At 36.6% G+C, this 12,453-nt stretch overlaps 1 protein-coding gene across 1 annotated transcript in view; it reads left to right on the forward strand.

The window, feature by feature from the left end:
* MEGF10 (multiple EGF like domains 10) overlaps positions 1-12,453 on the forward strand; it is a 165,693-nt gene that overhangs the window by 79,708 nt on the left and 73,532 nt on the right. The window contains exons 7-8 of the mRNA XM_069088175.1: positions 2,178-2,298; positions 8,497-8,633. Of these exons, the coding sequence (XP_068944276.1) occupies positions 2,178-2,298; positions 8,497-8,633 (258 nt within the window). The remainder of the gene's footprint in view (positions 1-2,177; positions 2,299-8,496; positions 8,634-12,453) is intronic.

Genomic DNA, 12,453 nt, shown 5'->3' on the forward strand with positions numbered 1-12,453 from the left:
ACAGAATATCATTAAGAACAATCTTCTAACTCACCTTCAGCATCTCTTCATCCAAAGTATCTGTATTTCAGCATGTTTTCTCTCTCTCAAATGACTGGTTGTTGAATGGCTGGATGGCAGTGTGGTATAGAGGAAAGAGCACTAGATTTGAAATCAGAAGACCTGTATTTATATACCAGCTCTGCTATTTGTGTGACTTTGGCCAAGTTATTCCATCTCTATGAGCATGTTCTGTAAAATGAGTAAAGCCTATGGTCACATAATCAATAAGTGTCAGAACAGATCCAAACTCATTTTCCTTCTTATTTCAAGTTCAGAGCTCTCTCTATCAATACCACCCAGCTATTTACCTTCATTGTGCATATTCCATTGTGAAGGTGGCCATTTTCCTGAATCCATCTTTATCAAAGGAGAGAAAAAAGTTTTCAGTATTCTTTGGCAGTTTATTTGAGCAGGTTTTAGGTTGCAGTCATTTTTCTATTCATTTTTTTCTCTCTCTATTGTGTTTAATTTATATAGATTCAATTCATTCTTCAAAATTTGGGGATAGAGGGCTGGCTTGGGTTAAGGACAATCTGGGTTCAAATCCTGCCCTAACACATACTGGGCCTTCTTCATACTGGTTTTATGACCTTGGATGAGGCATTTTGCTTCTGTGTCCTTGGCAACTCTCTAAGACTATAAGGTACAGAATGATTGCTTATCTGTTTTAGTAGAGGGTGTTTCCTCAACAGAAGTTCGTTTCTTATATTGTAATTATAATGTTCTGGCATGTCCAGCAAAACTGAAAAGCTTTGAGTGTTTGCCCAGTGATGAACTATGCCTATCATCTAAGTATCCTCCTAGGCAAGTTCTAAAAGGATCAATCCCTGAAGTTGTCTGCTAAGATGGTTTTTTGTCGTTGTTTTTTTTTTTTTTTTTGCCTTACTCAAAGGAAGGTCATTGAAAGGAAGAGTTTGACCTGTCATATCTGTGAAAACAGTGTCCATTTGCTTTACTACTTGAAAACCTGTGATTTCATTAGTGTGGACACCTATGAAATTACCAATCATTTGATGTGTTTTTCCCATGCGGCATTTTTGGGGCCATGCTGTGGATACATTAAGAAATTGTTGAAGAATAAAGATGTCAGAGTTTAACCCACTGGTGAATAAATAAATGCCTGTCTTTCTCTATATGTGGTTTCCATAGAGAAGAAAAAACCAATTAGGTTAGAAGCCTCCATTATTATTTCCCATTTGTAGCTGAGAACATTCTATTATGACAATATACATTGGCAAAAAGGAAGTAGGATTATCAAAAGTGGAGAGAAAATATTTTTACCTTTGTGAGAAGGAACAAAAAAGAGTTAATGGTTATAAAACAAAACCAATAAAGTTAATCCCTTCCCCTTCAAACTGTTAAAGAACTTTTTTCTCTATCTCCTTTAACACTTCATTTCTATATATTGTATTATACTTATTAATGTACATACTGCATCCTCCAATAACATTGTAAAGGGACTATTTACGCACAGCCTTGTAGAGTGCCTTGTACAATTTTTCTTTTCTGAAATTGTGATTTCAGTATAAGAAAGGAGCTTCTGTTGAGGAAATTCTCCCTACTAATACAGATAAGTAACCATTCTGTAACTTATAGTTAGAGAAGAAAAAAATGAGTAGTGATTAAAAATAATTGTCAATGACGTGAAGGACTCTTTCACAGAGAATACAGAGAAATTGTTTGCGTTCCCAGTTGAAGTCAGAGCAGGAAAGGGAAGCTGGTTTAAAATAAAGTACAAGGGGTTAAGTTCAGTTGTAAGGACTGTCAAACATTGGACAGTGGTCACCAAAGGTAGTTATCTGGAGCTTTTTACAAATAGGACAAATGATGATTTCGCAAGAAAGATCTAATGTGAGAGAATGGATGAGGTGGCAAGAGTAGGTCCTGCCAACTCATATTATTAATACTTTTACGTAAACAATTTATATTCAGTCGTGTTATGTTTGTGTTAATTCAGTAATAATAAATGATTGAATAACTTGCTTACTAAAAAATATTCTGAGAATATTTTTCAGCAGTTCATATCATGGAGCTTCAGCCTATGACAGACTATAATAACACTGATATTAGTTAGGGGTTGAAGGCAATGTGGTTTTGCAAATAACAGTATCATTTGTTGGACATTAATCCTTCAGCTGTGAGGATCTTTGCCCTCCTGGCAAGCATGGGTCACAGTGTGAAGAGAGATGTCCCTGCCAAAATGGAGGAGTGTGTCATCATGTCACTGGTGAATGCTCTTGCCCTGATGGCTGGATGGTAAGTTTTCCTTTAAACCAAATCAAAGATGTGCTCCTCTTTTCCTTCAAGTATCAACTTCTTTGAAGCCATTTTCTAGGCTCCCTAACTAAGACGTGGGAAACTGGAAGAGGGAAAGCCTCCGAAGTCAGCTTGAGAAAGAATGTGACATAAAAGATAGGGAGCTAGCCTTGGAGTCAGGAAGACCTGGTTAAGTCCTTCTGCTGAGATATACCAAGACAGACAAATAATATAAGCTTTCAGTGCCCCCAAGTAATACCCTGAGATGATAGGTTTCTTTCTGGAAGAGACTGAGGGAGGTAGCTGTTATCTTTGAGAAAGACTCAAATGACAATTCTTGAGAGAACTAAATTTAACTCTCATTTTGCAAAGTGACATTATGAAGCAAATTCTTAAGAAGAAACATTAACTTCATTCCTGAGGGAACCAAGTGGTAGGGACTGTGATTCCAGAGATGAGATGGCAATAATTGTAATTTATAGTTAGTAGTAACTCTAGCTGTAATCTTTCTCACTTTAACATTATTTAAATATATTTGAATGATTTATTTTAATTGTATAACATTGATATTTACTTAATTAGAATAGAGTGATTAAAAAAGAGAGAGAAAGATTATGGGAAAAGAGATTTTTCTGGTTTATTTTATAACCTGGGATGAGGGCTCAGAGCTAACTGATTAATTAGTTAAAGGGGGCTGTGCATTTCTATTAATTTTAATATTCTTATATTAAATAATAATTAAATTTAAAATTAAATAATATTTTTTATCTTAAATCAGAACATACGCCCTTGAATGCCTTAGAACCAAAAATGAAAATTCAGAAGGAAAATGAGTTAGGAACAGTTAAAGAGAAGGGATGACCATTGTACCTAGACCCCATGTGGATAGTTATTATAATTTTTAAGAGGTGGGGGCTTATCCAGGATATATTTTCTTTTCCATAACTGTCTTCTCATTGCAAAAATGCCTGAGAATGCTCCTAATGAAAAATGACATGAATTTGTTTATTTTTACGGTTTTATTTGATAAATATTAATTAAATATAATTATTGTTTATTACTGCATAGTCTGCATAACGATTAGTTTAGCATTGTTTGCTAAAATTCTTTTTGGTTATAAATGATAAATAAACTGACATATGGAGGTAGACATTAAAATTAGTGTTGTGAGGTAATGGATATGAAAATGTAGGTCTTTTGTTCTTAGGAGTAAATACTAAGAAAAAGAATTATTATATTAAATATTATTTAAAAGAGAGTTAAAGCAGTTGGAGAAATGTGGATTAATAATGGGATATGACTAAGAGAAACTGATCAGTCAGTATTTTGTTAGTTACCAGACTCAAAAACTGCAGATACAGTGAGAGAAGAGGATAGTACCTGGAAGACGACCTCTAACCCATTCTCTGAGTCAAGGGGTTGATTTTTTTTATATGAGTAGATTTTAGAAAATGAGTAGTAGAAGAGAGAAACCTAGTAGAGAAAGAGAGAAAGCCAGTAGAGAAACCTAAAAGACAAGCTTATAGAAAAGAAAAACACCTAAGCCCCTTGTAGGTGTTAAATGTAGAATTCCTGTAGCACAAATATATTATTGGATCAAATTAGGTATCTTTTCAGGACAAAATGAATCCTTGTCTTCCTGAAGAAGAATCAGTAGTGATTTGGACTTGGTTTGCTTCAATATTATTATTTTTTTGTCAAATGCTTTATTAACTTCCGATTTACATCATTCGTTTCCGCCAGATTTTGAGTTAAAAATTTTCTCCCCTTTTTTCCCCTACCCATCACTCCAAAAATAGCAGCCCCACAGGGGTTGCCCTCCTCCAATCTGCTCTCTCCCATGTTTTCTCCCATACCCCTTTCGACTTTTCCAGTGGATCTCTATGCCCCAGTGCCTGTATATCTTATTTCCCAATTACATGTAAAATAGTATTAATAATAGCATATATATATATATTTGAATATTTGATTTTAAAACTTTGAATTCCACATTCATTCCCTTCCTCCCTCGTCACCCACCCTTACTGGGAAGATAAGCAGTTCAGTACAGGTTGTACATGTGAGGCTAATGCAAAACAATAACATAGTAGACATATTGTAAAAGACTGACTATATTTCCCTCCCTCCTATCCCACCTCCCATTTGTTCTATTCTCTACTTTGATCTTGTCCCTTTTCAAAAGTGGATGCTTCCAACTTCCCTCCCCCGCAACCTGCAACCCCTTCCATCATCCCCGCTCTCATCCCCTTCCCCCCTACTCTCCTGGAGGGTGAGATACCCTATTTAGTATGCATTTCATTCCCTCCTCAAGTCAAGTTCAATGGGAATAAGGTTGACCCATTCCCTTTTGCCTTTCTATTCTTCCCCTCCATTATAACCATTTTCCCTTGCCTCTTCCATATGAGATAGTTTACCCCATTCTCTCTCTCCCCATCTCCTCTCATTATGTTTCTCTCTCACCTCTTAATTTCACCTTTTAAGTACCATTCCTTCCTGTTAAATTGGTCCTGTGCCCTCTATCTATGTATACCTGTAAATATATATATATATACACACATTCACATATGTATTTATATGCCCATATACCCTCATATATAGACATATACATATGTGTGTGTGTGTGTGTGTGTGTGTGTGTGTGTATATATATATATATATATATATATATATATATTTCTATCCCTTTCAACTACTGAGAAAAGTTCCATAAGTCACAATTATCGTTTTTCCATGTAGGAATGTCAATAGTTCAACTTTGATAAGTTCCTTATGATTTCTCTTCCCTGTTTGCCTTCTCATGCTTCTCTTGCTTCCTGTATCTGAATGTCACATTTTCTATTCAACTCTGTTTTTTTCAGCAAGAATGCTTGTAAGTCCTCTATTCTACTGAATGACCATATTTTCCCCTGAAACATGACACTCAGTTTTGCTGGGTAGGTGACTCCTGATTTTAATCTCAGCTCCTTTGACCTCCAGAATGTCATATTTCAAGCCCTTCGATCCCTCAGTGTAGAAGCTGCCAGATCCTGGGTTATCCTGATTGTGTTTCCACAATATTCAAATTGTTTCTTCCTGTCTGCTTGTAATATTCTCTCCTTAATCTGGGATTCCGGAACCTGGCTATAATATTCCTAGGAGTTTTCCTTTTGGAATCTTTTTCAGGAGGTGATCTGTGGATTCCTCCAACCTCTCATCTCCTTCTATTGCCTTCTATTCTTTCATTTGTTTGGATCTGTTTAACAGCATCATGATTTCTCATAAAATCATTAGCTTCCATTTGCCCCAATCTAATTCTGAAGCAATGATTCTCCTCATGGAGCTTTTGAGATTCTTTTTCCATCTGGCAAATTTGGCTTTTTAAGGCATTCTTCTCCTCATTGCCTTTTTGAGGCTCTTTTGCCAATTGAGTTAGTCTGTTTTTTAAGGTGTTATTTTCCTCAGTCAGACTGTTGACTCTCATTTCATAATTTTCTTGCATTATTCTCATTTCTCTTCCCAATTTTTCCTTCACTTCTCTTATCTGCTTCTTAAGATCCTCTATGGCCTGTAACCAGCTTGTTTTCCTTTGCAGCTTTTGGTGCAAGAGTTCTGACTTCACTGTTTTCCTCCTGTTCCATGCTTTGCTCCTTTTTGTCCCCCAAATAGGAGTCTGATGTTGGAATCTTCTGTTTGCTTTGTTTCCTTTGCCTGGTCATGTCACCCCTCAGTCACTTGACCCCTGGGCTTTTTGCCACAGTAGCACTCTGCCACCAGACAGGGGAGCTTTTGTCCCAAATGCTGGGGTTTTCTCAGCTGCCGAAGGTATTAGATGGGTGCCCTCTCTGAGGTCTCCACATGCTCTGGAAAGCTGGACATACACCCCAGGACCTTCACCCTAGACTGCAATCCAGTTCCAAGCAAGTTAAAGCAAGAGCTATTATGCCTCAGACTGGTGCTTGATCCCCTTACACTCTGCAGGCCAGGAGCTGAAGCTGCTATGTGTAGCTGGCTGGCTCTGCCTGTGTCTCAGTGGCTTCTTGCCCCTGGGGAAAAAGCCACACACTCCCACTTACTGGGTCCCAAAGTCCAGACTGCACTCACCTCTCACTTTGTCTTTTGCGTCTATGTGTTGATAATCTGGAAACGGCCACAGCTGCTGCTGATCTGGAGTCCCTCTGGCCAGCAGCTGGTCAGGTCCACCCTGGGGCTAAAGCCTTGGCCTGGGGCTGGGCTCGGCTGGGAGTGCTGCCTTGGCCGATTCCTGCCGGGCTGTCCACAGCAGGAGGTTAGCTTATCTGTGTCATTTTGTGGGTTCTGCAGCTCCAAAGTTTGTTTAGAGTCTCCTTTTTACATGGATTGGGGAAGGTGGAAGCCGGAGCAGCGGAGAGGTCCTGCTTCCCCTCTGCCATCTTGACTCCCTGCTACAATATTATTAAAAGCTAGCAGACATCTGAGCAAGACAATGTTTACTTTAGTGAACAGTATCAGAGGACTTGCTTTTGAATTTGTGAGGTCTTATGTCAGAGCAGAAAAATTGAAGTCATATAAAGTGCTTGCAAAACCTAAAGCATCACTAGGGAGCTAGACTAACTACTGAGATGGCATTTCCTAGTTTTAACAGCACCAACCAGAAATATGAAGAATTGTTGTCCAAATTGGTGATGTAATAGATAGCCTACTATTAACATTGGTGGTGATACAATCTGAGAGAGCAAACCTAGTTAGAATTACCCAAGGAGTATAATGATAGTCTGGGCCAAAGGCATATTTTAGCCAAGATCATGTCAGAAAATGAATATTTTAAAATATCTGAGCAATGGACTTAGAATGTAATTAGTAACACTTTTTTAAAAATTAATTTTGAGGGGCGGCTAGGTGGCACAGTGAATAGAGCACTGGTACTTGAGTCAGGAGGACCTGAGTTCAAATCTGGCCTCAGACACTTAATACAAAAAGTATCCTGTGACCTTGGGCAAGTCACTTAACCCCAATTGCCCCTCCAAAAAAGCAAAACAAAACAAAAAATTAATTTTGAGTAGCTTCTAAACATCCTTTCCAGACTGTTACCGTGTTTCCCCGATAATAAGACCTATCCCGAAAATAAGCCCTCCCCTTACTGTGTAAGATTCCTCTAAAATAAGCCCTCCCCCGAAAATAAGCCCTATTGAGATTGCTACTGTAGTGAAGGTGATCCCCTGTGCTACACGCTACATTACGGTACCCTCTGTATGCACTGTCCCCCCCGTGAAACGCACACCACGCTCCGAGCTGCATCCAATCAGAGCTGCAGCAGTGAGCGTGTCATCTTGTTCTTCCCCAGTGATTTGCTTATTGAATAAAGGTACATTTTTTTGTTCACATTTACCTGTTTATTAAAATTGCTGTCAATGTTCATTAAAATAAGCCCTCCCCTGAAAATAAGCCCTCTGGTGTTTTTCTGTCCAAAAAAATAGTAATTGCTTGTTTCTTGTTCTTTTATGCCATTGAAAAGTCGGAGAGGAAAGAGAGGGAGAAATTCTCTTCCCTCCTCCCCTACTAAAGAAGAACAATTCTCTTCCAGATGCTTGGCTCAAACTGGAATCTTTAAATACAAAACTTAAATCTTCTACCACTAGGCTAATCTCCTTATCAATGAACTGACTGCTATTTTCTGTATAAGCTCAATGGGCATACCATTTTTTTTAGCTAATTACTTTATTTATTTACCCATCAACAGAAATTAACACAATATTAACTAATCACAGAATATAAAACACATTTGCTTATACATTTAAAACTTCATATTGTTGATTTATTGGAGTAGGGGAGGCTTATGCTTTCTTGAAACTTGATAAAGTATTTGGACATTCAATTAAACTGTTGGATTTTACTTCTCTGAGTATTTAGAAAATATTGAAAACTTACTACAAATGAATAATGCAGAAAAAGGAGATTAGTTCTTTTAAAATAGGTTTATGATTACTATTTGAATTAGTTTCAATTTTCAGTGTTTCTGTAGATTATCTCCTCATTGCCACTGTGTAAATGTAAAACAAACTTCAAGCTTCCAATATAAAAGAAAGACTTAATATATCATTTTTAAAAGCGATGATCTAGTACAAGTTCCCATTAATATAATTTCTTTTTACCTACCTCCCCTCACTCCATTCTTATCTTTCCCTTTTCCTCCCCTTCCCTGGCTGCAATTCCATCTTATTTTCAGATTCTGTTTCAATACAGGGCACAGTGTGTGGTCAGCCTTGCCCTGAAGGTCGCTTTGGAAAGAATTGTTCCCAGGAGTGCCAATGCCACAATGGAGGGACCTGTGACTCAGCCACAGGTCAATGTCACTGCAGTCCAGGCTATACTGGAGAACGGTAAGAGAAAGGACCTTTTATCTACTTAGCATTTGACAACAACTAAAAGGGAAGTTTTGATGGTCCAAGTAACACTATGTTACTATGACCATCATCCCAGTTTTCAGTTATGTTCTTTAAACATCAATACCATGTCTTGTGAATCTTTGATCATTTTCCAGAGGGATTTAGTAAAATATCCTGCTGTTTATAACTTTGCACTGAGTGTTCTTTAAAGTAGTCTGAGAGGTTTGGTACCTCCTTAACTTTAAATTCAGGAACTTACCATCTAAAAGAGATGAGAACACTAATTTGAGGTATATTAAAAGCATATTTAAACCCAGAGACATTTGTAGATGTTAAAAATATTAAAAATAAAAAGTACCATGAAGGCACCAGATCAAAAAAAGTCAAAAGAGATCTTTCTTGCTAGAAGAGAGAAAGTTGGATGCCTCTGAACACTGTTCCAATTCTACATGGCACTACTTTGCATTTTTAGAAATTTAGAAGGAGAATTGATTAAACAATAGCAAGGAGGCTATAACATTCTGGGTTATCTGTGTTTTACATTCTAAGACATTTTGCTTTGTATGCTTCCTTATTTCATAACAATGTGTTTGTCATATCTATGATAATTATCAAGGTTGTTTCAAAATGAACCTGATCTTATTTTTCCTTTTTAGTACCATAAATTCATGTCTATTTGCAATAGTATAATTTTTTTAGTAACTGAGTATTTTGCAAATACTGCTACTGGGGTTAAAAAAAACCTTGGGGGTAGAAATCTTCCTCAACTATATTATGTAATTCTCTGCCTTCTTAAATTATACTAAATATCCTTTATCTTAATAATGCAAGGTTACTGTAATGAAAATCAGCAAAATTGCTAGTCTATAATACATTGATGGCCTATTGTTTTTTGAAGGATAATTTTACCATTTGCTTCTAAATATTCCTCAATTGCTAAACTTTTGGAGTTCTTGTGTCTAATTTTTATAGTTTTTCTGTCTCCTTTCCTGTTGTCAGACTATCATCATCTGCCTCTCATTCCCAGCTTCTACTCTCTTGAAATTAATTTGCTCTAATCAGTTATAGATTTGGAAATAAAAGTTTCAAAATTGGTACAATCATATGTAAAATGAATAAATAGGTTTCGAAGAAGAAAGGTTTGGGAAACTCTTCTCTGAGTAAAGTGCTCAAGCTTTAATGCATAGACTGTGGTATCTCTTGGTTATTCAGATGCCTCTTTTGGCTTACTTCTTGGTTCAAGCCTATATTTCTTTTTTTTTTAAGCAATTGGGGTTAAGTAACTTGCTTAAGGTTACACGGCCAGTTATTTCTGGGTGTGGTGCTGAGTATCTGAGCCCGGATTTGATCCAGGTCATCCTGACACTGGAGCCGGTGCTCTTACTCACTGAGTCAAGCCTATATTTCTTGATAGAATGTATCAATGTACACGATAAGTGAAGTTGCTAGTAGTTGTTTGGGATAGATAAGGTTTTATTATATTTACCTACTATAAAGATATAAAGACGAATCAAGAAAAGGGAGTTATTAGTTTAAAAGGAGACTCAAAGAGTTGAGGCAGTATAGTGTAGTGGAAAGTGCTAGACTTCAGGTCATGAGAGCTGAGTTTAAATCCTGACTCTGTGGAACGTGAAGAGGTCATTTAATCTCTAAAACCTCTCAGTTTGTTCATCTGTAAAAAGGGAGAGACAGGGGAACAATACTTAGTTACTTCAGAGGTGATCTGAGGAATGAACTTTCTAAACCTTCAGTGCTAAACATACATACTATACCATCCATACTGAAATGCATGTACACTGTATAGGGTTTTAATCATTTAAGCTAAACAGGACCTTATTTCACCCTTGTAGAAATCTGTAATCTTGAATTATAGGTAACATGAACATACTAGATATATGAAATAGCAAAACCTAAGTAAACAATAGAGAGAAAAACTTTTATATGCCTTCCTTTTTGAAATTTTTGGGGAAGGGAATAAAACTTTTTAGTTCTTATTTAGATTTTAAATATAAAAGGGGAAAGATTTCAGCTGGGTGAAGAGGACAGTTAATGCTTTTCTCCTACTTAGACATCCCAAGAGCAGTTTGTTCTCTCTTTTACACACTTTATTCCCTAATCACATATTGTATGTTTCTGGGAATGTTATAGCCGCCCCACCCCCATAATATGTAAACCTTTTGAAAGCAAGGATTAGATGACCCTTGAGATCTCTCTCTTCTTCTTCCTACATTCTGTAGTTCTGTCTCATTTTAATCTCTGTATCCTAAGTATCTAATATAGCATTTTAACAGTAGGGTGCTTAATAAATGCATGTTAGACTAAATTAACTTGATGTAAAGTAAACCAGAGGGAGAATGACAAGGTCCTTCAGTTGTGGCTGAAGTAGTAATGGTTGCTTTTTAGTGAAACAATAATACTCTTATTTATAGCCTTTACTGTTACTAATTGTATTCCCAAATAAAAACAATTACAAGATTTTTAAAAGTTGCCACTTAAAAAAAAAGAAGAATGAAGGGATCTCTAATATATGAAGTGAGGGAAATAGGAGAGATTGGTGGAAAGAGAGGACATAGGCTTATGGGTCTTTTTTACATCCCACTTAACCTGTTATGAGATGTCAGCAGGAACTTAATCACTGTGGTTAAACCACTGTGCTCTAGGGACTAAGTATCACTTTACCACATGCATTTTCCAGCCATGCATTCCCAGGATATGAGGGAAACTCTTCCAACCAAAGGAAAGAGAAAAAAGAAACAAATCATGAAAAACAAATCATAATGGAGCAGCCCTAGAAATACCAAAATAAAATGCCTTCCTCCTTGGGGAAAAATTGGAAGGGAATGGTGGAGAGGGCATTTAATGACATCCAGATGAGTCAATGAAAATAGAGAATGGCTTTTCAGCTTTCCATAGAATTCTTCTGAGGAAGTTACTTGGGGAATCTCCTAACACCATTAACACTAATGTGAACCTGGAATGTCATGACAAACATTGATTACCTAATATAGTGCCTTGTTATTAGTATTTACTTTTTATTTCCCATTTCAAACACACTTTACATACATTATCTCTTTTGGTCCTTATAATAACTGTGTGATGTATGCACTGCAAATATTATCTGCATTTTGCAAGTAAGGAAATAGCTTTAGAGAGTTTATAAATGCCCAGTGTTATTATTGACTGTTAGGTGGAAGAGCTGAGAATAGAACCAATCTGGCTTTGAGTCCTCTGTTTCTTTCCATCAGCACATATACTCTACATTCTGTAGAATGAAATTTGTTGTCTAGTACGTGGTTGGTGCACAATAAAATGTAGTGAATGAACAATGGTGTCCCTGAATGGAGAGTTAAAGAGAACTTCAGCACAGCATATTTTCTGAGCTAATGTTTTAAATTAAAATATAGCAATAAATTAGGAGCTTCCATGTTATCCCTACTTAGGTTCTTTTCTTATTTAGAGACCAATGAAAGACTTTAAATAAAAAGAGTCAAAAGGATAGAAGTTGGCAAAGAAGTTTTAAGATAGAGCCCTTTGTTTAAGTTGCAGTTAAGGCAGTAAAAAGGTGTGGGGAAGAACAGGTGGTAGTAGAGGCTAACAAGAATATACTAATGATCACTAGTGAAAATCCTCGTTTTATCAGTGACTGTGTAGGATTTTGATTTCTACCAAAATTTTTTTTTAATATATCTACAGAAGATTTTTAATTCCAGATGCCTGAAGTTCTACTGTATGGTGTACTTACCAGGGAGCTATTTTTTCTTTCTTTCTTTCTTTCTTTCTTTCTTTCTTTCTTTCTTTCTTTCTTTCTTTCTTT

This window comes from Petaurus breviceps, unplaced genomic scaffold (genome assembly GCF_028583685.1).
Source record: "Petaurus breviceps papuanus isolate PSGF00001 unplaced genomic scaffold, PetGlider_PUasm1.0 184, whole genome shotgun sequence".
Classification (NCBI taxonomy): Eukaryota; Metazoa; Chordata; class Mammalia; order Diprotodontia; family Petauridae; genus Petaurus; species Petaurus breviceps.